This window comes from Branchiostoma lanceolatum, chromosome 5, assembly GCF_035083965.1.
Source record: "Branchiostoma lanceolatum isolate klBraLanc5 chromosome 5, klBraLanc5.hap2, whole genome shotgun sequence".
NCBI lineage: Eukaryota > Metazoa > Chordata > Leptocardii > Amphioxiformes > Branchiostomatidae > Branchiostoma > Branchiostoma lanceolatum.
The window spans coordinates 18,340,196-18,364,067 of NC_089726.1; the positions used below are offsets into that span (position 1 = coordinate 18,340,196).

General features: G+C 42.4%; 1 protein-coding gene across 12 annotated transcripts; it reads left to right on the forward strand.

Moving 5' to 3' along the window:
• The first annotated feature begins 279 nt into the window (after positions 1 to 279).
• LOC136435548 (peregrin-like) lies at positions 280 to 22,589 on the forward strand. Of its 12 annotated transcripts, none has more exons than XM_066429142.1 (16): positions 280 to 644; positions 817 to 892; positions 1,224 to 2,761; positions 4,457 to 4,613; positions 7,616 to 7,765; positions 8,588 to 8,740; positions 9,608 to 9,796; positions 11,052 to 11,175; positions 12,230 to 12,331; positions 13,866 to 13,970; positions 15,253 to 15,423; positions 16,149 to 16,319; positions 16,818 to 17,453; positions 17,614 to 17,750; positions 20,289 to 20,437; positions 21,257 to 22,589. In XM_066429142.1, the coding sequence occupies exons 3-16, from the start codon at positions 1,233 to 1,235 to the stop codon at positions 21,447 to 21,449; spliced, it is 3,966 nt and encodes a 1,321-aa protein (XP_066285239.1). In that variant the 5' UTR covers positions 280 to 644; positions 817 to 892; positions 1,224 to 1,232; the 3' UTR covers positions 21,450 to 22,589. The 12 variants fall into 12 exon arrangements, with proteins under 12 accessions (XP_066285239.1, XP_066285248.1, XP_066285238.1 ...); XM_066429151.1 differs by having other exon boundaries at positions 1,379 to 2,761; XM_066429141.1 differs by having other exon boundaries at positions 817 to 2,761.
• The last annotated feature ends 1,283 nt before the right edge of the window (positions 22,590 to 23,872 follow it).

Below are 23,872 nucleotides of genomic sequence, written 5' to 3' on the forward strand. Positions count from 1 at the left end.
CTCCGCGATTCTCCCCGGCCTTCATGAAAATACTTACTGCGCAGTACATATGCGCAGTAAACATCTGGCATAGTCTATTATTTCTAGGGGTGTCAGCCTATGTTGCATCGTCCTTCATCAACATCTAATAGTTTTATTTTCAATAAAATAACGTGAAATGTACCGTGATAACATAGTGAGATATGTTCTGATAAATAATATTGTGAATAAATACCGATTATTATGATATGATGCCATATTTTCGACAATGTCATGTGACGTGCAAAGATGTCCTCCCTACATCGGGGTGTTGGGTCAGCCCGAACGTTTCCGGCAAGGGGAATGTACTCGTGCGAATATCTGTTGTAAATTTGGGGCCAAAAATCGTACCAAAACCATCGAATCAACCCGGATTTTCCAGGGGTAGCTAACCCTGACACATCACCGTATGTTTTAGGGGCCATCGGCGGACAGTCTAGTTCGACACCGGCTAGGAAAGAGCCCGCGCCGACACCCGGGTTGTTTCTAGGACGGCTTTGTGTGAAGGGAACGCCATTGTTCGACAGGGCCGGGGACGGGGTTGTTGTCTGGACTACTACCCGACTACCGCGACATTTCGGACGATTCTCTCTTATTCCAGTCAGGTTTTCCACACAGACGTGTCAGTAAGTACCAGGAGATGCCCTCCACATTGTTTCACGTTTGTGGCGTAGCGATTAGAGACATGTTTGTGTGATTGCTGTTGGAAAAAAGGTTGCGAATTCTCCCCAGCAGATTTCAGACTTCTAGTCGCCATATTGGACTCATTTTTATTCATGTTGGTTTCCTTCGTTGAAGATATGGGGGACGTGCTGCCTACCGGCTAACCACCGCGGTCGTCAAGCCTCAACACAACCAAGATTCATTCCTCCAGGTACATTAGAGTGTGGTGGTGCCTATAATTTCTGCCCGCATTTTTTTGCTGATTTGTCGCCCAATAGGAGCGTTAGGAGTCGTTATGCGAGTAAGAGCGGTAACTTATTCAAACACACCCGGGAAATTATCTGGATAATGTGACATCACGCGCTGACCTCGTAACCCCTAGAGTAGAATGGCGCTAGATTCAAACTGATCCAAAGGGCATGGTTCTTTACCTATCGCTTTCCTCTCTAACAACCTGGAAGAGCTTGCTTTGGAACTGATTTTTTCACACTACCTGTCACCAATCACTCGAATCAGTGCTTCTCCACTCATTTCTTGTGCAGTGATAGCTGATGACAATGTTGGGGTATGACTTCGATGTAAGGGTTTTCCTGGACAACGCAAGGGCGTGTAAGCCTCCTTACGAGTGCCCTACATGCCGCAGAGTGTATAAGAGCTTCTCTGGGATTGAGTATCACTTACTGAACTTTGATCACAGCAACCCAGAAAGAGAAAGCAACCCCGGCACCCCAATGAGGAAGGGATCTCGGAAAAGCAGACACCACCGGTCGGGGCGGCGCTCTCCGTCGCCGGTAGACATTCGCTCGCCTCAAAGAGAGACGTTGACATATGAGCAGGCGCAGAGGCTGGTGGAGGTCGACTTGGACGGGCGGACGCATCGTATTGACATAACGGAATGCCTCGAAATCGTGACAGAAGACGAAATAGAGGAAGAGGTAGAGAATAAGGAAATAGAGCCAAACGTCGACAACAAGAGCAAGACTCCCATCAAGAACAACAAAAAGGAGGACAAACTCAAGAAGGATGTGACAGGGGTGCAAGTGAATGTTGGAAAGTTGCCAGAACCTTCTTTCAAGCAACTTGACGATTATGTAGAACCCCCAGATGTTCCCCCGCGGCCAAAGGCGTACTTTCGTTTCATTGAGAAGTCGGTGGAAGAACTTGACGAGGAAGTGGAATATGACATGGACGAAGAGGACTATGCCTGGTTAGAGATGGTTAACGACAAACGGAAAGGAGACAACATGCCGCCCGTTTCACAAGAAGTTTTCGAGACATTAATGGACCGTCTAGAAAAAGAATCGTACTTCGAAAGCCAGAGTTCCGGGAAGGGCGATCCTAGTTCGTATATCGACGAAGACGCAGTGTGCAGTATATGCCAAGACGGCGAGTGTCAAAACAGCAATGTGATACTATTCTGTGACATGTGTAATCTCGCGGTTCACCAAGAATGCTATGGTGTCCCCTACATTCCCGAGGGACAGTGGCTATGTAGACGATGCTTGCAGTCTCCGTCGCGAGCCGTAGACTGCGTGTTGTGTCCCAACAAGGGTGGTGCTTTCAAACAGACGGACGACGCGCGGTGGGCCCACGTGGTCTGCGCGCTGTGGATTCCGGAGGTCTGCTTCGCGAATACGGTATTCCTGGAGCCGATAGACAGTATAGACCACATTCCCACTGCGCGGTGGAAACTGACTTGTTACATCTGTAAACAGCGGGGTGTCGGTGCGTGCATCCAGTGCCACAAGGCGAACTGTTACACAGCATTCCATGTCACCTGCGCCCAACACGCCGGGCTCTACATGAAGATGGAACCCGTACGTGAGACGGGCGTGAATGGGACGTCCATTAGCGTACGCAAGACTGCATACTGCGACGTTCACACGCCGCAGGGCTGGGACCGTACGAGGCACATGATGAGCGAAGAAGACGAAGACGTTCCCAAGGGGATGTCCGCCAAGAAAGCTAAGAAGTTCAAGGAGGAGAAGTCTCGGCAAAAGATGAGGAAAGCCAGGAAGATGCTTGCGGAGAAGAGGTCGGCTATGCCGGTGGTGTCAGTGCCCTACATACCATCAAACAAGTACGTAAACTTTTTTCTTTTTGTACGATAAATACTTTTACCGACATTCCTCTCTGTCTAAGACTACCTGTTTCTGTCCTAGTCTTTGTTCTTTCAGAGACTGTCAGCTTTTCTAAAGCGAAATTCTTGTTTCCGATCATCTCCTCCGGCCAAAACGCTAAGATTCTTTTAGAAATGTAGGTCAAGTTGTATCACACTTATGATCCAATACAAGCATGTTCAACATTTTATATGAATACCTTAAGATGCTTTTCTCTCAAAGGGGTTGACTGTCAGCTTTGCTAAAGCCAATGGCGAAATTCTTGTTTCCGATCATCTCCTCCGGTCAAAACACTAAGATTCTTTGAGAAATTTAGGTCAAGTTGTATCGCACTTATCATTTGATACAAGCATGATACAAGCATGCTCAAAATTTGATTTGAATACCAAAAGATGCTTTTCTTTCAAAGGGGTTGACTGTCCGCTTTGCTAAAGCCAATGGCGAAATTCTTGTTTCCGATCATGTTCTCCTGTCAAAACACTAAGATTCTTTTAGAAATGTAGGTCAAGTTGTATCACACTTATGATCCAATACAAGCATGTTCAACATTTTATTTGAATACCTAAAGATGCTTTTCTTTCAAAGGGGTTGACTGTCAGCTTTGCTAAAGCCAATAGCAAAATTATTGTTTCCGATCATCTTCTCCGGCCAAAACACTAAGATTCTTCGAGAAATTTAGGTCAAGTTATATCGCACTTGACTTATCATTTGATACAAGCACGTTCAAAATTTGATTTGAATACCTAAAGATGCTTTTCTCTCAAAGGGGTTGACTGTCAGCTTTGCTAAAGCCAATGGCGAAATTCTTGTTTCCGATCATCTCCTCCGGTCAAAACACTAAGATTCTTTTAGAAATTTAGGTCAAGTTGTATTGCACTTATCATTCGATACAAGCATGTTCAAAATTTGATACCTAATGATGCTTTTCTTTCAAAGGGGCAAGGTTGATACTTGAGCTTGTACACGACTCATTATACTTGAACTTCTATTACTTGTCACTCTTTTTCAGTATAGCTTTATAAAAACAAATCAAAAGATATGGCATTAGGTCTTCAGTTCAGGACATGCGAATCAAAATTCTTGGGTATTTAAAAGTGTCTTTCCTGGCTAAGGATATAAGATTAATTGGTACAAGTGTCTCAAGAAGACAGCCACAGGTAGTGGAACCCATTGCGTTGGCGGAAGGCTTGCCTGATCCATTCTGCTTTCTGATTTGTCACTGCCGAGTCGGGGGCGTGGCCACTGTTGGTGATCAATATCACAGACCTGCTCTCCTTCAGAAAGTAAATGAAAATCCGAACATAGTTTACAACACCCCGTTTTATTTTTGGCTGTGGAAATCTTGATAACACTGTGAATGTATTATTTTTTTGCGGCTTGATCAATATGCAAACCTTGTCTTTTGCCATGGCTAGTTTTGAGTAGGTGTCTTTGCCATTTCTAATTCTATCAACATTGGCTTCTCCCTTCCTTGATTCTCATTGGCCTGCTTATCATTTTCCAGTTCGTCCTCTCTCCCTACTGTCAGGTAAGGGTCTTTCGTTCACCTCTGTTTTTGTTTACGGTGTGTTGATGAGTCTGTTGTCTCGACCTTCTGTTGTTGTTGTTTACCATTCTTGATTACAATCGTCTGCTCTGGGTGTTTGCGCCGACAGGGTTTCCAAGATCGTGTCGAGAGTGTCGTTGCAACAGAAGCAGAAGTTCTTCCAGCGGCTGCACAGTTATTGGATGCTGAAGCGCCAGTCTAGAAATGGAGTCCCTCTCCTCAGGAGGCTTCAGGCCCACCACCAATCACAGAGGAACAAGGAATGGGTATGTCAATCAATCAATCAATGTCAACATTCTTACTTAAATGTAATTTTCCCCACATCTATATATTATACTGTTAAAAAAGCGGTCGAACCTCAGACTGAGAACGAAGCATGGCGCTTTTTCGTTAGCTAGTAGTGCAATGCGACTTCGCTACGGCTCCCATGTTTTTGACCAAGCACACTGGTTCACCCCTGCTCTTTTCGCAGCGCTCGTGAGTGCGACTCGCACACAATATGTATGCGACCAGTTTCTTGAGAATGCGACTAGATTTAAAATCACGGTCGCACGGTGCGACAATCCAAAATTAAGACCTGCGCCAGGATAATGGCTACAGAACTAAGCGGTAAGCCGAAAATATAGGTATTCCAAAAGCCGAAAATATAGGTATTCCAATGCTACCGCGAATATCGTCGGTGAATTTTCTATCATGTTCCCACACCCGCGGTACAAAAACTATCCGTTCCTAGTGGCAAAGTTACCCATAGAAATAAAGGATATAAGTTTCTCTCCTTTGTGGTGTATTTGTTTGATTTGTAAAATGTTTCAAACGCCAAAACTTTGTCGATGAAAGTGAGCGCTCGCCGGACGCTCGCTGTTTTCAATGGCGGCCATGATGTTTATGAAAAATAGACCGCAGCAGAATGAAAGGCTTGTTTCCTGCGGTCATATTTATACCTGTTCAAGCGATGATTTTTACGATCAAAAATTGATGAATCAATTCAAGTGGAGTTTTATTTTTAAAAAATATCAAATTTTCCTTTTGTCACCGGTATCATTTCAAAGCTCATTACCTGCCCGTTGTTACGGTGCTGCATGTACTTTCATTCTGCTGCTGTCTATACCGCACAGCGGCGAATCACAAAGCTTTCCCCATGGGTCTGCCTGTCATTGGATGACGGCGCCGCGCGGTCCTGACGCGCGAAATTTGAACTACGCGTTTCGAAGTTCCCGATTTGACTGGGTCGGCACAAACAGATCATTTTTTATACTATTTTGAGCAAGAATTTTAAGGATAATAAAGTATTTTGGATTATCTGTAGACAGAGGGTGAGGGTAAAAAGAAAAGAAATGCATGTAAAAATGTTGAACTTGATGCCAGCAGTGAAGTTTCAAATTATGGAATATGACTTTATTTGTTTTGGTCATGAACCCAATAGATAAGTTCTAGAGTCATCTATTTATTTATCATTCAAGGTTATGTGAATCATTACCTGCCTTGTTCCAAGTAAAAAATACCATTGTGTATTTTTCAACTTGTTGAACTTGAGGCACCGTGGCCCCCGGATAGGGGCCAGTCGGGGAACCTATGCCCAATTTTTCTAAAAATCCATCGTACTAGTATCAGTATGTAGGAAGGTATTGAATGAATTGAATTGCCAATTGTTCTGCAAAATCAATGTAGGTTTCTATCTTTTATAATCTATTCAAATACTAGTACTTAGTACTTTATTCCCGGTTGTCAACGTATTACATTGATTAATAGGAGTATTATTTGGTATAGCCAAGACTTTTGCTTGTTCTTCCAACTTTTTGTAGTGGTGCCCCTAGATTTTTGCTGGTGCTCCTAACTTTTTTGAGTTAGGAGCACAGTGCTCCTAGGCCTAAAAGTTAGTCTGGAGCCCTGTTTCGATATGTGTGTTGGGTTCTTTTACATTATGTCGATCAAATTTTGTGGATCCAAGGGCAGAGGGGTTGATCCCAGGGTTGGCCCCAGCTCGAACTCATTGTAAGGGCTTGCATTCACCTTTTTTGATGGTGATGTAGAAAAATCTAAAGCAGGCAGCCCAGTGTTTCCGCCAGACCGCGACTGAGAGGCCGTCCACTTGGGGAGGGCCGTACCGCGAAAATTAATTGACCGTACCGCGAAAATTAATTGACCATACCGCGAAAATTAATTGACCAGGAAAAGTAACTGATTGAATGTTGTGATCAGAAAAGACTTTCTTAATTTTTCAAAATCAATTTGTTACGAAGGTCGCTATAATACTGCTTCAATCGTCAAAAAATGCGATCTATATTGACCAGAAACGCCTCAAGTGTAAAGGGGTTTTCCCGACCTGTGGCCACGTGACACCTTGCCGTCAACCAATCAGAGCACAGGTTTTATGACGCGGACCAATCAGCGCTTAGAACCTTGCATATCAATGAGCTTAAAAACATGGCGGACGGCCCGGGACTCGAGCGAGCGTCATGACTTATGTGAATTCATAGCGAAAATACGATTTATCTACGGTACATATGGAGAATTTTCACGGAAAAATATTCAAAGGAATATATATTGTGTCGAATATGGCCAGAAATGAAGGCGAACCGCGGCAAATCACGACGTAGAGGCTGAAATGCACGGGCGAAATTCTTGTTTTGTTTACGTTTTTCCTTGTTTTCTTTGATGACTTTCTTCAATTGAGTCTTGAAAAACAGGTTTTTAATGAGATCACCGTATGCCAAAGGCACCGACATCGATTCTTCGCAAGCTTAACAATAGCAACAAACAAAAGAGTGTGAATTTCCAACGATATAGAGCGTCCCCACGCCCGCAGTAACAAAGAAAAACACAGAAATTATGCCGACCTCTCGTATTTATTTCCCGATTTCTCGGTATTTAGTTTGTCTTTTTTTTAAAGAGGACGGCCTATGTCTGAGTTCAGGCCGTCCAAAGCGACATAAGGCCGTCATTTGACGGGAAGACGCCCCTCTGGCGGAAACACTGAGGCAGCCCCATGTGTGAGAAATCTCCAGGCAAAAAGCATCAAACCCCTTCATGTAAAGGAACCCAACACACTTATCGAGAGAAGTGAGAAGTAAGGGTTACCCAGTGTGCTTGGCCCGTGGTGATGCTTTTGAAAAAAGCGTGATGCTTCGTCCTCACTTTGAGGCCGGCCAGTGTTCAACTTACAGCTTGTACAAGGAACAATCAAGTGCTACTAAATATGGTGAACTATGGTAAGGCCAGGCCAATGTTTTAAAAGAGCACAAAGAAAATCATGCCCTTGTTGATGCAGTTACCTCACCATTTGCAGAAGGAGGAAAGCGAGAAACACCGTGCGCTGAAAGAGCAGCTCCAGTACTGGCAGCGTCTCAGGCACGACTTGGAACGGGCCAGGCTATTGGTGGAGCTCATTCGCAAGCGCGAGAAACTTAAACGGGAGCAGGTAAGGCGGAGTTAGAGTCAGTAGATGGTGCTACATTAGTAGCTTTAAATGATTGCTAGACCACCCTGTAAGGCTATGTTGTTGCACAATTCAGGCAACATGTACAACAAAATCCAAGAAGTCGAAGATGACCGTCAGTGTTCTCATTCATGGGGGATGTGACCTCGTGGGGTTTAAGTCCGAAACTTGAAACTTGAGGTGCACAGCCATCCACACATCGCGCACTGGTGGTCCGTCTTTAAATGTAGAATCCTGACAAATATGGAATCATTGTGAAGGATCACAAATAAGCCTTCCAATCACACATAAAAGATACTATACAATTGCTAAAGTGATAACAGTGACGAGAGATATGATTGTTGTGTTGAGTGTATGATAAAAGTGGCTGTGACTAGAGCTGTGTACCAGTACACTGTACCGATACAGTACCGGGTACAATCAATTAGGTACAGGTCCAAAATACCTGACCCTGCTGTATCAGTACTGGACCTGACTCAGGGGATGGTCACTTTGACAGATTAAATTACTATGAAATTACCGTGGCAGTGCGCTTAAGCCACTCTAAAGCACAGAAAACACATTTGCATGGCTGGAGTCAAATTTTCATCTGTGTTTTCATAAAAATAGTACCTAGCACAATCAAATGTTATGTTTTTACCAGTTCAAACATGCTTTTGTCCTTATTGAAAATCTAGCATTTTCCGAACACAGGTCCGGACCTGTACCTTAACCCGTGTACCTGTACCTAAAATTTGTTTAGGTACACAGCTCTAGCTGTGACTGCATCTTGCCCTATAGAGACGTGCCCTAACTTTGCAGAAGTCTAATCTTGTCCGAACTCACCAGGTGAAAGTCACCCAGCTGGCCATGGAGATGAGGCTGACGCCGTTCCTCTTCCTTCTGCGGCGCACGCTCGAACAGCTGGAGGAGAAGGATGCTGGGAAGATCTTCAGCGACCCAGTTCCACTTGACGAGGTAAGTTGTTAGGAAGTTGGTCTGGTTTTGCTTTCCTAAAGCCGGCGTCACAATTCATGCAAGTGTCGGCTGAATTTGTAGATCGCCCAAAGCTCGCCGAATTTCAAAATCTCCCGAGCGTCGACCATATTTTCCAATAAAAATCTTGGGTGACGTTCGTCAAACACTAATACCTAAAAACCCCCATGGGATGGTACCATCTCTTGGACATGGACGAAGTCAGAATCGACTAACCTTGTAAGAGGCCAATATTTGGATCAACTTCTAAAAATCGCCCGAAGCCCGTGTAATCGACAGGACGCCGGCCTTACTTCTGCCAAAAATGCACATTTGAAGCTTGCCAACACATCGGCCGAACTGAATTTCTTATTTGTGACGGGGGCTTAAGGGACTTTTCAGCTGGGACGTAAGGCGGGAAGCCACTTGCTTGAGGGAGGTAACACCTCCATGCTCGAGTTCAAGAACTCACCACACCGATGGAAAAGAGTATTCTTCCTTCCCAGTGTGAGTGGCCAGACATGGCTGCATGGGAATTATCTAGCTTTTGCTTACTGTGCAAAACTAGTATAGGCAAAGTAGTGGGCACCTCAAGCCAACCGTACACACTTGGTTAGCTTGAGGAATGAATCCACTCTAATTCATACTGCATACGCCTCAAGGGATGGATCCTCGCTGTAGAATCTTCTTCGGTTAGCTTGAGGAATGAAACCACTCTACTTCATAGTACAAAACTGGTATGTTATGCCTAAAGGCAGTTTACCGAGCTACCGGGTATGCAACATAAACAAACAAACAAACAAAGCGGTGTTTATCAAACAATGATCTGTATCCTGGAACCAATGTTTAACTCTATGTCTACCTCTATAGGTTCCTGACTATCTGGAGTACATTAAGGACCCCATGGACTTTGCCACCATGAGAACAAAGGTCGAAGGGCACCAGTACCGCAACTTGGACGACTTCGAGAGGGATTTTGAGCTCATCATCAGGAATTGCATGACATACAATGCCAAGGACACCATCTTCTATCGGGCAGCGCTCAGAATGAGAGACCAGGTTAGTTCTTGAGAAATAGACTTAGATAGTTGTAATGTTATACAGGGGAGGGAGTAGCTGAACAGAAGTCCATTAGATCATGTACAAAACAAGGAACAAAAACAGGCTTCAAAGTATACTTAACAGTATTTCAATGTCCCAAAACTTCCATCCACTGGACAGCTAAACATGTCTAGTAGCCGTTTTTGGAAAAAAAGCCAGGATTCGACTCATTTTAGAGCACTAGAACGTAAACGTTGAACCTGCAGCTGGGAAACACTGGTCTGGTAGTGGAAAACCCCTTCCCAAAAGATGTAATTCTATGCCACCACAAATGGCAAAGGTAACAATTTCTTCCAGGATTTGAAAAGTAAACACATGTCTGGTCTCCCCGCCTGAAAACTGGCCAAAATTGACCAAAGATTTCACCAGGAAAAAATTCTCAAAAATAATGACAAAAAAATAACGTGGAAATGCAAACTGGGCTTTGTGCGCTTCTCTATATACCGGTCCCTCCCCAACATTTACATTTATGCAGTGTTTGTCAGTAGTCCCCACATACTGTAAATCTGGAAACTTTTGCTGTGGTTTTATTTTCACGTTTTTTTTAGGTGACCTCTCCACTGTAAATTCATAAAGGTCACAAATTTGTCACTTACGAAACTACAGAAATTTTTCAACCACAAATTTAATGCACCGTAAAAGCCACCTGTTTCCTCCTACCACGAAATAAAATCACGACGAAAGAAACTGAATGTACAGTAGTCTTCACACCCCAAGGTAATCCGTACACCCTAATGTTTATGGAAATGCCAGCCTTAGAGAAACTGTTGCATATTCAGAACCAGGGCTCGAAATTCATTTTTGGAAACTGGTGCACCCAACCAAAAAAATTAGGTGCACAGAAAAAAATTTGGGTGCTCCACATGAAATAAAGTTGAATGTCAGCAAAACATACGTTTGACGCTACTGCCTCTCCTAAGAACTTCAATCTGTAATTCTATCCAAATTTCAAAAATTTAAACCAAGCAATACATTGTACATCAAATAAAGTACAACAAAAGGTTATATTGCTTTTTCTGATACTAACATTTCAAGAATAATCTGTATCCTAGTGTACAAGAGAACTGTTACCCTATAGCGTACAAAAATATTTAGGTGTGCCAGTACACATACAGTCAAAAATTAGGTGCACAGCTCCAATTTTGGTGCACAAAGGTGCACATGCACTCACTAATTCGAGCCCTGAGAACACTTTTGAATGTTTCTTGTTCAGGGAGGTGCGATCATCAGACAAGCGCGGAGGTTGGCAGATCGAGCGGGGTACGACGCTGACTCCGGTATGCACACGTCAGAGGCGCCCAGGGTAGAGGAGGCCACCACTCTCAGGCTGGAGGATGGTAAGGATCGTCTTTAAGACTGGCACACATCACAGCCTGCTTCTGTCAGTGTCTTCTGCGCTTTCGCTTTTCCAGACCCCAAAATAAGGAAGAAATATGAAATGCTAATAAGATGTTATTTTCAAGTCAGTAAGACAGAAACCTAAGAAGGTCTACTTCCTATGAATAGGAGCATTGTATGCTAGAGTTCGCTTTGATACTAGTTTTGCTTGCTGTGTTACTTGTGGCTTGAAGGGACCATCTCAGAGACTCATGCATATAACACAAATAGGAAAGTGTTGTGAAAGACTATAGTCTGACTTGAGTGTTGATAAGCATGGCTGCTGAATACATGTGAGTTGATGGATAAAATCTAACAGAATGGAAGGCAATGCATAGTCTGAGTGAGAAGGGGATCCGGAGACGAGAACGCCAACTGCAGGTATAGGAGGTGACCGTGAGGGCATCAGACCATTCACTGCACTTGTGTGAATCGCTCACTGATAACTGTAACAGTCTTTGTGCTTGAGGCTTGTAGATCACTCTGACGAAGCGATCGCTTTGAAATCAGATTCGAATCAGCCACGACCGACAAATTGCTTCCTAGTTTGCTTAAGTGACTAAATCTGGCAAAACAAACTTACCAGTGAGATGCTGGAAGGTGTCAGCTTTTAAAAGATGTTTTCAGATTGACAATTTTGGCACTTTGGAAGTGATAGAAAGTGACTGTGATTTAACGTTTAAAGAAAAGTAGTAGAAACTATTTTTCTAAAAAGCTAACACCATCCAGCATCTCACTGGCAAGTTTGTTTTGCCAGATTTAGTCGATAAGGCAACTTAGAAAGCAATTTGTCGGGTCATGGCTGATTTGAATCTGAGTTTCAAGACAATCGATTGGTTGGGATGTAGATAGACTCTCTGCCTTGTTAACAGGTTGCTGTTCTTTCTTCCTTGTCCTTCAATGTGCTTAAACGTACCCATGCTTGTGATGTTGCCCCCCTTTTCCTCCTCCCCCCCCTCTCTCAATTTTCCTCACCCTGGCCTGTGTTTAACGCCTGCTGCCACTCTCTAATAGCCTCCCCTAAAGGCAGCAACAGAAAGAAGAAGAAGAACAAGACCACGACTGCCGAACATGTATTGGAATTGCACCAAGTATCTGGGCTTATCATGGGAGGAGGTATGACCGTGGGGTTTATAGCGGGGACAGGTTTTAGTGTATTTACAGTGGGCAGCTTACAAATACAGACAGCCATAAGTATACACTCATTTCTAGGAAGTACTGTCAATCTTGAAACTTTTATGGTGGTTTTATTTTCGCACTGCGCAGGTGTCTTCCTTGCATGATACTGTAAATGCATTTAAGTTTGCGTGGTTTTTATTTGGCGCTAAGTTCGTGGCAGTGCTATAGTCACATACTGCTACAGTATTGGATAAAAATGTTCGCAGTGGTCTTATAAGTTTGTGGTGAAACGGTCGCCGCAAAAACCGTGAACATAAAACCACTGTGAACATTTCTGCATTTACAGTTCTGTTCTACAGAATTGTCTTGACGGCAAATTTCAAACGCAGCAAAAACCTCATTTTTTTCTCCTGCTCCAAAATAAAACCACGACAAAAATAAATGAATTTACAGTAACAACTTTTAGTCTTCAATGGAAGATTTAAGGGGAGGGACTCGAACCAAGCTTTAGTCCACACATACATGAATGTTCATGAGAGTTGAGATGGTCTCTTAGTCTAGCCAGTTAGTACAGTAACACACGGTTCTGTATACTGATTAGGTTCCAAAAAAACATTTATATTTCTTCAACCGTTTCATTTCTCAAAAGGCCCAAATATTCTGTACCACTTGTATTCTTCATCTTAAGATAACAATACACAATTAGTGCATGCGTTGGAAGTTCCGAGAGTCAATCTTCGATCATTCTGTCTTCTGTGTTTCTCCCGTACTTTCCAGTGTTTACTTCTTCTACGTTTGTGACGTCTGAAGTTTCATATTGAAAGCAACACAGCGTACTATTTCCTAGTCTGTCAGATGTAAAACCTACTGAACAGCTTACACCCCCTTTCTATTAGAAGGTGCAACTGAGCATCCAAAAATTTGGCAGAATGCTCAAAGGATTTCATAGATAAAGAAGGAATGTTTTTACGTTTTGTGTGCTTTAAATCATATTTTTACATCGTGCATCATATTCCAACCACACAAAACCAATTTTCATCGCTAATGCCATGTTGATTTGAATATATGGATGACATCCTCTGGGAACCCCAAAACTGATGCGAGCGTGTGAATAAAAAAAAGTTTGAAAAAAAAAGTTGCCCTCATTATGAAATCTACGTGGTCAGGAAGGTTGAACAATTGAATAAACACACCAAGGATGGCCTATCGAATAATAGATTTTTTTTCTTTCTTTGAGTTTGGAATTTCATTTGGCATACTACGACATTACTATACTTTTCCCCAAATATTGTTTTACAAGTGACAAAATATATTTGCTATTTTGTAGTTGCTTTGTACGATTAACAGTATGGTTGAAAACTTTTTTAAATTTTTGGAAACAGACGAAAATTGATGTGTGCACTGATGTAATCCATATAATCAAATCAACGTGGCCTAACCGATTGCCATCTAGTGGAAAAGGGGCCCTTGTACATAGCACTAGGAGTCTGACTGTATGTTGTAATGTTTTGTGTACATTTTTTGTGTGCAGTGGACAACCTGTTAATTCCAGAGAACAGAGCAGACATGACCTTAGAAGACCAGCTGAAAGAACTCCTGGAGAAACTGGACATGACCACGACCATCAAGCATGGAGGTATATCTACACAACAAGCACTTATTCTTATACATACCACATGTAGTAACTTGATGAAATTATGGTGCCTTTCATCTGATTGGCCAATTCAAACTGTTGGGTCACATGACTCCAACCCTGCAAACTTATCGGTCCAAGGAGAGATTCCCTGATTGGGTGAAGTTGAAACTGTTTTACTGGTGTTTAAAAAAGTCCTGGTGTTTTTCTGGTGTTTAAAAAAGGAAAAGAGTGAATTAAAGAGCGCATGTTTTTAAACCATTTGCATTGTAAGAAACACACTACGTGTAGATAGTGAGCGAATGTTTTAATGACCGTAATGAGGTTAAGTACTACATTGTAGTAGAGAAAGTTATGAAAATCAAAGGTGTTATTTTGTTGATAGTTTCATTTATTCTGTTTTTATCCCTTCCATACACCTAACTCAACTCATTCCAACTGAGATTGGACTATGAATACTTATTCCTTTTGATATTTTCACCATACGAGCATGTTATTTCTTTATTATTAAAGAAAATCACCATTTCCTTCCCTCTTTGAATGCTTACCCTTGAAGAAACGCTAAGTGGTGGGTATGGCATCTCTCACTTTGTGACGTACCATGCATTTTCCTTGTTTAGTTTATTTTGTGAATCTCTCTCTACATGCATGCCAATTCCGCCTTTCATCCACTTTGTCTAGGTCTGGTGCCTCAGTTTTAAAAACATATCCTGTTGTTCATATTCTGTAGATATTGCAATAGTGGTACTCTATATATTGAGAAAAGAACTTATTCTGAATAAAAATACTCTTTTTTACACAACCAAGAGATTTATTCAACCGTTGGTGAATTCTGATTGGTTCACATTGCAATGCAGCACAGGTGTCGCTGCTTATGGATGCGTTCCCAAATGCAAAGTATTTACATATATACAGTCACAGTCGGTTGAATAAATTTCTTGGTTGTGTAAAAAAAGAGTCTTTTTATTCAGTGACTTACCAACCTGATGAAACTATTCACGGAATTCGGAAGAAATAATTCTGAGAATAGAAGTACATATAGTATACAGTCAAACCTGGTCGGGCAACTACCTGGCACAGGCAACCACCTCCAGTCACAAGCCACATTAGAACGGTCCCGTCCATGTTCACACAGTAATCCCCGCCCCATCCTGTCCTCAGCAACCATTTGTCCTCATATCTCTCGAGTGGTTTATCAAACCAGGTTTGACTATATTACAAACATAACCTGAACTTTGACGTTAGAAAAATGCTTGATGGGTTTTTTGTTTTTTCTCTCCTTCAGGAGCTCGGTCGAAGAGGGCCAAACAGCTGCGGCGAGAAATCAACGTGATCCGCAGGAAACTGGCGCAGCAGCGAGAACACCGCGACGAGGAGACGCCGGTCGAACCTCCAGCGACACCAAAGAAGAAGAAGGACAAGGAGGACAAAAGCAACTCCGATTCAAAATCTAAAGGTACTCTTAGCTTGAAAGATCATCTGTGTTGGTAGAAGTCATTATGAAACAAGTTTCAATTGTAATTGCCAACACAAGAAATTGGACTTACCCAAATTTTGACTGTACAACACCAGTCTTTGTCAAGGAATGAGCAATCCACCGCTGAGATGACGTCACGTTATGCAGATAACCTGACTTGGTGAGCAGTGGATCATAAGTTGCAGAAAGTCTGTGGCGCCCCCCGTCTCTATTGAGGGATGGTTGTAAGGCCCTGATGTAAATGGCTTCCTAAACCGGACTACTTTGCAAGAGGGATCAAGGAAGTCATTCCTTGACAAAGACTGGTGTTGTACAGTCAAAAATTTGGGTAAGTCCAATTTCTTGTGTTGTCAATTACAGTTGAAACTTGTTTCTAAAGGTACACTATCTATACATGCTACTCATTGCCATATCTATGTAACCCACTACACTTAATTAGATTAGAGCTTTTGACGAATATTTAAACACTACATACAACAAAAGAGTTTGCTACTCTGGGGAACTTTCGAGACTAACTTTGTCTCTTCATCAACCGGGTAAAGTCAGATCTCGTCTTGGAGTTCTCTTGTAACGCGACTTGATATGTTGATTAGAGATAAGAGTTATTCCCTGATTTTCTATGGCTCCAGCCAGTCATTCTTGATGAATTTATGATTTTAGTTTTGTTAAACTGATGTTTAGTTTTGGTGCATCGTGCATTGTAGATGAGGCTGGCACGTCTAATGGCAACTCCAACGGTGCATCACCAACCAAAACCTCCAGGGGGCGCTCCAAGAGCAGGAAGAAGTCCAGATCCAAGTCCAGTGAGAGTGAGGCTGCCCTAGTCCCCACCAGCCCATCGGTGCAGGGCGGGGCCACCACTGATCCCAAGCCAGGTCAGTGTTTGGCTGTGTCTTATGTCCCTAATATTCAAATAAGATCCCAAGTCAGGTCAGTGTTCTGCTGTGTCTTATGTCCCTAATATTCAAATAAGGAGCTTTATGGTTTTGCATCATTGGATTGTTTTGGAACAGTGTTCGGCTCTTTCTTATGTCCTTAATATTCAAATAAGGAGCTTTATGGTTTTGCATCATTGGATTGTTTTGGAACAGTGTTCGGCTGTGTCTTATGTCCTTAATATTCAAATAAGGAGCTTTACGGCCTTGCATAGTTGGATTGTTTGGGAAAAAAAACACAAAATGTCCAAGTGATGGTGGAAAACTATTGTGTGGTCTATGGGAAGGATTCATTCCACTTGTTCTTCTTGATTAAAGTATTCTTACCTAAAGATTGTTATAAGCAATGGTTACGTTTTCAAGAAAGATTGTTTTTGTTCATCCGGGAAAGGATGAACCGAACATCATCTGAACCTCTCTTGATACTTTCCTCAATAGCTACTCCCGAGCGACCCAATGAGAGCAGCACGCCCAGCACTCCGACCACCCCGTCCACCCCCGGCGTCGGCCGCCGCACCTCCGTACTCTTCAACAAGAAAGCCAAGTCCAAGCCATTCCAGGACTCTGTCTCCCCCTCTAAGTCCCCAAAGTCCCCCGGTCATAAGAGGGGACCCGGTAGACCCCCGGGGAGACCATCCAAAAACAAGAAGCAACAGAACGGGGAACACGCGCTAGCTAGTATCCAGGAGGGTAGTGCCTTGCTGAACGCAGACCAGAACCAAGCCACAGACTTTAGCACGTTGCGCAAGCGTGCCCGTAGCACCAGCAGTAGCAGCAACGACAGCGGTAGCCAGAGGAAAAGACCGCGGGTGAACTCCACGGACACGTTTGACGCGGAGACCGTGGTTCCTCCCAACAAGGAGAGTTTTACGGTGTACAGAACAGACACGAGCCGGCCGAGAAGTAGCTCGGAGTCGGACTCCAGTTCCACCAGCGAAACCAGCGACACCAGTAGTAGTAAACAGAGCAAAACCGGGACTCAAGAAGGGACGGAAGAGAGTAGTGAGGAGTCGTCTGGTACAGAAGGGGAGGTTATAGCTGATCCCAACAAGAAAGGCCCTGGAAGGGGAAAGGGTAAGGCTTGTTTTCAATTGTTCTGTCTCCTATGTTGTTGGGCTCTTTTTAAAACCTGTCCCTCTAAGCGGTTTGAAGTGCACGTGTGTTTGCCATTGTATTATGATTACTACCAACACAGATGAGCTTCTATGATAAAAAATGTTTCTTGTTCCTTTAGCCAAGCTGCTGAATCGAACCTCGGCAAATCTTGATGAGGAATCGGACACTGAGGACGTCCCCATTCAACCGCTGGACTTGGTGTGGGCCAAGTGTCGAGGGTATCCCTCTTACCCAGCTTTGGTGAGTGCCAATAATGTAAGAAACTTTCTTGAACTTTGCAGGAGAGAGGAGCTTAATGGGGGGAAAGGTCACTGACCTGGAACAGGTGGCTCTTAGATGAAAAGTAGTCTCTGTTTTACGTTGATACTAGGGGTGGATACCGGTTCGCTGGACCTGATTCGTACCTTTATAACATCCAAGAACCGAGTCCAAAAAACCTGAAAGCCTAAAACCTGAGTCCAAAAAAACCTGAACAAATTACAAATATAATTTCAATTTAGTTTGATAAAAAGTGTTTTGAGTCTCCCCTCTGACAAAAAAGGCATTTGAAATAAGTGCAACATTCAAATATCATTTTGAACACTGGTTTATTTTGAAAGTCTTCTCACCAAGAAACTTCTATAGTTGTGCGTGTCAGTATTAATTCTCTATGCTTAATATTGTTCTAATAAAACAAAACATCAACTGGACAGGATCAGGTCCAGGTTCAGGTCCGAACCTGAACCTAAATCTCTGGACCTAAACTTGGACTTGGACCTTATCAAGCCAAACATGTATCCACCCCTAGTTGATACTATTTTGATTCTATTTCGATACCGTTTTGGTACTGTTGTAAAGAGAAGTTTTCGGCAACCTCATTTGATACTGAAAGTACAGTAATGTTACATACATCAATTGATTTACATCGTTTGCTTCTCCTTTTAACATTATTTTTTAGACTTAAAACACTAAAAAATCGTCACAATTTTCAAAATTTTAAGGGAACAGTTTTGAGTGTCTTTCTTTTTCGTTTCTGCTATGATATTTTATAACATTGTTAAATCTCGAAAAGAAAGAGAATTCTTAAAACCTGAGAGCCACCTGGAGGCAGTGACACCCCTCCGCAGCTGCATAACCCCCAGCACCTGCATTGCATGGATAAGGTCTTGCCACTTTCCCACTAGCAGCTTTATAAAAGGACACTGCCCATTGGATAAGCACTAAGTACTAAGAGTAAGAAGTTGTCATGTTTATCCAATGGACAGTTCCGTAACATGCTTGTGTCCTCCCGCTGGGGTAGAAGGTAGGAATAAAGGGTTAAACAGATAATTTGCACACAATACTAGAAGCTGGCTTTTTAGGTATTTTATCTATAATATAGTTACTTAATCATTTTACAGGTATTTTGTTTCCTAACACATTGGTGACTAAGTATAGTTCACCCCGACCAATCAAATCACGTGAATCGCATTGAAACTCAGATTCGTATCAGCCATTTCCTGACAAATTCCTTTCTAACTTGCGTTAATGACTAAATCTGAAAAAATAAACTCGCCAGTGAGATGCTGGAAGGTCTCAGCTTTCCAGACATGTTTTCAGATTGGCAATTTTAGCACTTTGGAAGTAATAGAAAGTGACCGGATTTAAAAATAGTTTCTACAACTTTTCTTTAAACGTTAAATCGCGGTCACTTTCTATTACAGACGAAGCCACTTAATTGCACATCGGATAAACGCACCTTCCATTTAATTGCACCGAATCCCAATATCCAAAACCGGTTCCCATTCACTGCATTGTTAGTGACTCCGCATATCTGCACCGCGCATGGTCACCAATGCCGGATAACTGCACCGATTTTTTTCAAAAATCCTCGACAAGTTAACTGAAAAGGTGCGCTAAAATCGGCAAACGCGGTACAAATGAGCCGATACCTGCCGGTGTAGAGGCGCAATACCGCCAATATGTTTAAAACTGTTTTGAGTAGCAAAAGAAGGCGGTCTCCATTGACAGTTACGTTGATAGGAATCGTATGGGAGGTTCCGGGCGGGTCACCCGTAATCAGTAACCAAGTTTTAGTTTCAATTCTAAGTTTCATGGCGGTACATGATTTACGTAAATCGACAACTGCACTCTACGTAATGTAACACAGAAACTGTTATCCCATGAGTGGCATGGCGATGTTTCAGAATGCCTCCCCTGTAACATTACGTGTGTTGTAATGCGGTATGTAGATCGCATGGAAAAATGAAAGAATGCAAAATAAAAACAGGTTCGTAGTCATTTCTTTATCTTCAGCAAAGGGTCAATAAATAAAGTTAATAGCTGAATAATTTCGTCTGTTTTCTTTGTGCTAGTGTTTCTGACTAACGATACACCCCTCGCCCATGGTGATGCGGTCCAGCTGGGCATTTCGCATAATTGCACCAGCCGGATAATTGCACCAAAAACGCTGACAAATGGGTGGTGCAGTTAAGCGGATTCTACTGTACTTCCAAAGTGCCAAAATTGTCAATCTGAAAACATCTCTGGAAAGCTGAGACCTTCCAGCATCTCACTGGCGAGTTTATTTTGTCAGATTTAGTCGTTTACCCAACTTAGAAAGGAATTTGTCGGGAAATGGCTGATACGAATCTGAGTTTCAATGCCATTCACCTGATTTGATTGGTCGGGGTGATAGTTGCACAGTTGCACACATGAATTAGTGCTGTTGAAGCTCATATTTGCCATTCCTTGCTGAATTTTTCACCTCCATACTTGTTCACATCTACATTTTATTACTCAAATGTCAAGACTTTTTACGATCTTCTTCTGTAGATCATTAACCCAAAGATGCCGAGGACGGGCTACTTCCACAACGGTGTTCCCATCCCCGTCCCTCCCATGGAGGTGCTAAAGGGGCGGCCGCAGATTCCGGAAAACGAGGAGCTCTACCTGGTTCTCTTCTTCGACAACAAGCGCACGTGGTAGGAGTCACTTACTACTTCAGCTGTATGATTATCAACTTGAGTAGTACTAAAGGTGTATGTTGTACTACTGTAAATTATCAGACGTTCACAGCAGTTTTATTTTGATGGTGTTTGACTGCAAATATGCCTCTCCGTTGCATTGAGTAGTACTGTAGGAGTATGTAGTACTACTGTGAGTTATCAGACGTTCACAGCAGTTTTATTTTGATGGTGTTTGCGCTGAGCTCTTCATAATTATTTGACTATTGTCTATTGATATAACAGAAGGAGGCTATTGCCTGTAAGTTCTGTTTCTAAACAACATATAGAATAAATAAATGTCCAGAGTCTATGTAGGCGCACCCTCCAAACCCTTCCAGTATAACACCCGGTGACTGCAAATATGCCTCTCCGTTGCATTGAGTAGTACTATAGGAGTATGTAGTAATACTGTAAGTTATCAGACGTTCGCGGTGGTTTTATTTTGATGGTTTTTGCGTTGAGCTCTTCATAATTATGACACCCGGTGACTGCAAATATCCCACTCTGTTGTATTACTTCTACAGAACTGTATGAACAGCGAACTTAAAGCACTGAAATGCTCCTTTCAATTCCTTCCACATAATAAGGTCCTCACGAAAATAGACAAATTCACAGCAACAACACACTTACTAGCTTTATCTCTGCATATGACAGTAATATCTGAATTGAAAATCTGGTTATTTGAAGCATATTTGTCTATTTGATGGGCAGTGCAAACGATACGTTTTGGAAATGTACCAATCTTCATGCCAAGAACAACATGTAACAACAGTATTTTCGATTGTTGTTTTGCAGGCAATGGCTACCCAGAGAAAAGCTACACCCTCTGGGCGTGGACTCCAAGTTGGACCATACCAAGATGAACGAGGGGCGAAAGTCGTCCATCCGAAAGTCGGTCGCAATCGCGTTCGACCGAGCAATGAATCACCGCCAGAGAGTAGAGGACGGCATCAGGGATTCGTCCAATGAATCAAGCGATTCGGAATAATCTAGAATATATATATATATACTTTCACACAAAGGGGGAAGGTTCTGTTTTGGCTAGAGACGGTTTTCGTAATTTTTATATAGGTTTGATTTTATTGGAAACGCATCCCAATAATTCTGGAAATATTTATTCGACGATTTTCTAAATCCTGTCTGCTAGAAATGTTTTTTAATGATTTCCTCTCATTGCAGCGCATCTGTAGTAATTACATGTTTTTTTGTTTGTTTAAAGATCCCTGTTGGTTTTGTCATAGCACTGTTACGAATTATGTGTGCATTTCAGATAGAAAATAATCAAAAGTAATGCTTTTGACAATCCGTGGTAGTTCTAAAACCCCACACGGTTAGGTGCGGCCGATAGTCATAATGAGTTGTTTTCCTAGTCCATGTCTTCTGAAAGAATGTGAGGAACTCCAGAATGGAGAGTGAGATCTCAGGGACTGTGGTGTACATGTGTGAATAGTCAGATTTTATCCTACAAGAGATCGCACTGTATAATAAACAAAAAAGATTGGTGGGTTCTTCGGTTGTAAAGAAAGGATTGTGTACGTTCGCTGGGAGGCCGGTTACGTTTACGGTGAGCTCGCGTTTCAGAGCTCTCGATACAAGTCCCTACAACTACCTGTATGCTTAATAGCAAAGTTATGAAGTAGTCAGCTTACAGTACCTCAAATAGGTTAATGTTTATCTCAATTTGTAGGGACAAATGAAATGATAGGCACTTATGTCTATCTCATCTTGGGCTTGTGCTCTGAAACATCGGCTTGCATTGTAGTTTGTCGAGAAAACCATTGTCCCAAATTTTGTCTCTGCTCCTGTGTGAAATGTTTCCGTCACTGTACAAAAGAAAATGATCATTTTTCACGTGGGGTTATGGTGATGCGTAGGCTTGACGCTTGTAAATGTTCGGCAGAGTAATTAAATTAAAAGTAGCGACAGGCGACTGCGTAGTTCACACGACTTACCTCGCAATGTTTGAGTTCTTGTAGTCCAATGTATTTCACATCGTTGCTCACTCTAACACTACAGAGGTCATCGAGTAAGTGCTTTAGTTGTAATGTAAGGTCAAGTAGCCACGATTTTAAAATTTATGCTATATGGACCACCAAAAATGACTATTAAATTGAGATTGTACAGCTTACAGGGTATGTTGTGTTCTTGAATTTTTTTTGTCTTCAATCACCATGTAGGCTGGGTCAACTGGTTAATGACTAGGAATAAGCCAATTCACGGGTATAACTGCTCATGTGCACCGAGTGATACAGTTGAATCTCCCTGAGACATTAAAGGCATCCAGAGCATTTTATGAGGCTTAAAACTTTAATAAAAAACCTTCCATTCCTACACATAGTAAATTTCAGTAACACTATACCATTACATATCGCCATTAAGGAGCAAAGATAAGATGTCGTTGTGTGGTGAGAACTGATAGAATATCCAAGCCCTAATAGACTAATCCTGATTGTCCATCACCATTAGCGGTTTGACCAATGAGAGAGTGACAGCATGTCTGTCAAATATTTGCATGTTTAAGTTTTGATTTTGCATTTCTACACTTTGACTGAGGTGGTCGGGGCTATGGTATCGGTCTATTTACACAAGGCGCTCGAAACTAAACACCATGTAGCTTATCTTTGAGCCGCTTTTGAGCACTTTTGGTAAGAAATCCACACATAAATGCGGTAAATAGTGCTAGTGGCATTAAATGTCAATTTCATAAAGATTACAGCAACTAGAATATTTCCAGTTTTCAAGCCTCATAAAAAGCTCTGGGTGCCTTTAACAAAACATGTCTGAAGTCTGCCCCAGCTGACTAAAATTGTAAGTCCCTTCAAGTCATCCTTGTCCCTTCATGCACCTACCATATGTTAAAACTGTCATTACTGCAAGAGTTGAACAGCTGAGCCAGTCACATTTGACCCATACATTGCAACGCACCACACGTAGCCATCCTTTTCATCATGTCTTGCCACTTCACTTAACTCTGGATCCAGCGATGGACTACTGAAGATCGCTGTCCGAGCAGGTCGGACCAAGTTTATAGTTTTTTTTTAAACAGCTTCTACCAAAGTCAAAGAAGATGTAAATGAACAAAAATGAAGAATGTATCATTTGGTATACCTGTCACTATACCATACTGTGTGCATCAACTGATAAGTGGCACTGGCAGGCAAGGGCATATGTCAATTAACAAATCTTCGTTAGCAAAGCCAAGCCAAGCTCCATGGTTTGTCATGTGCACTTTAGAAATGATAATAAACCTGAATAAAGTAGTAGACAGGTAAAATTCTACCCAGCACACCAGGGAAAGATTCTATCCGAATTTTCTTTTCTGTAGTCCTCATCAGGTTCACATGACCTACCACTTACCTAGTATCGCCTTATAGTAGTGTTTGTAGAATGTAGATGCACCCCTCCATGTGA

Coding starts and splice junctions, on each gene's coding strand:
- LOC136435548 (XM_066429141.1), top strand. CDS start 1,233: ATGACAATGTTGGGGTATGACTTCGATGTAAGGGTTTTCCTGGACAAC. Junction 8,741..9,607: donor ACCCAGTTCCACTTGACGAG/GTAAGTTGTTAG, acceptor CTACCTCTATAG/GTTCCTGACTATCTGGAGTA. Junction 11,176..12,229: donor CACTCTCAGGCTGGAGGATG/GTAAGGATCGTC, acceptor ACTCTCTAATAG/CCTCCCCTAAAGGCAGCAAC.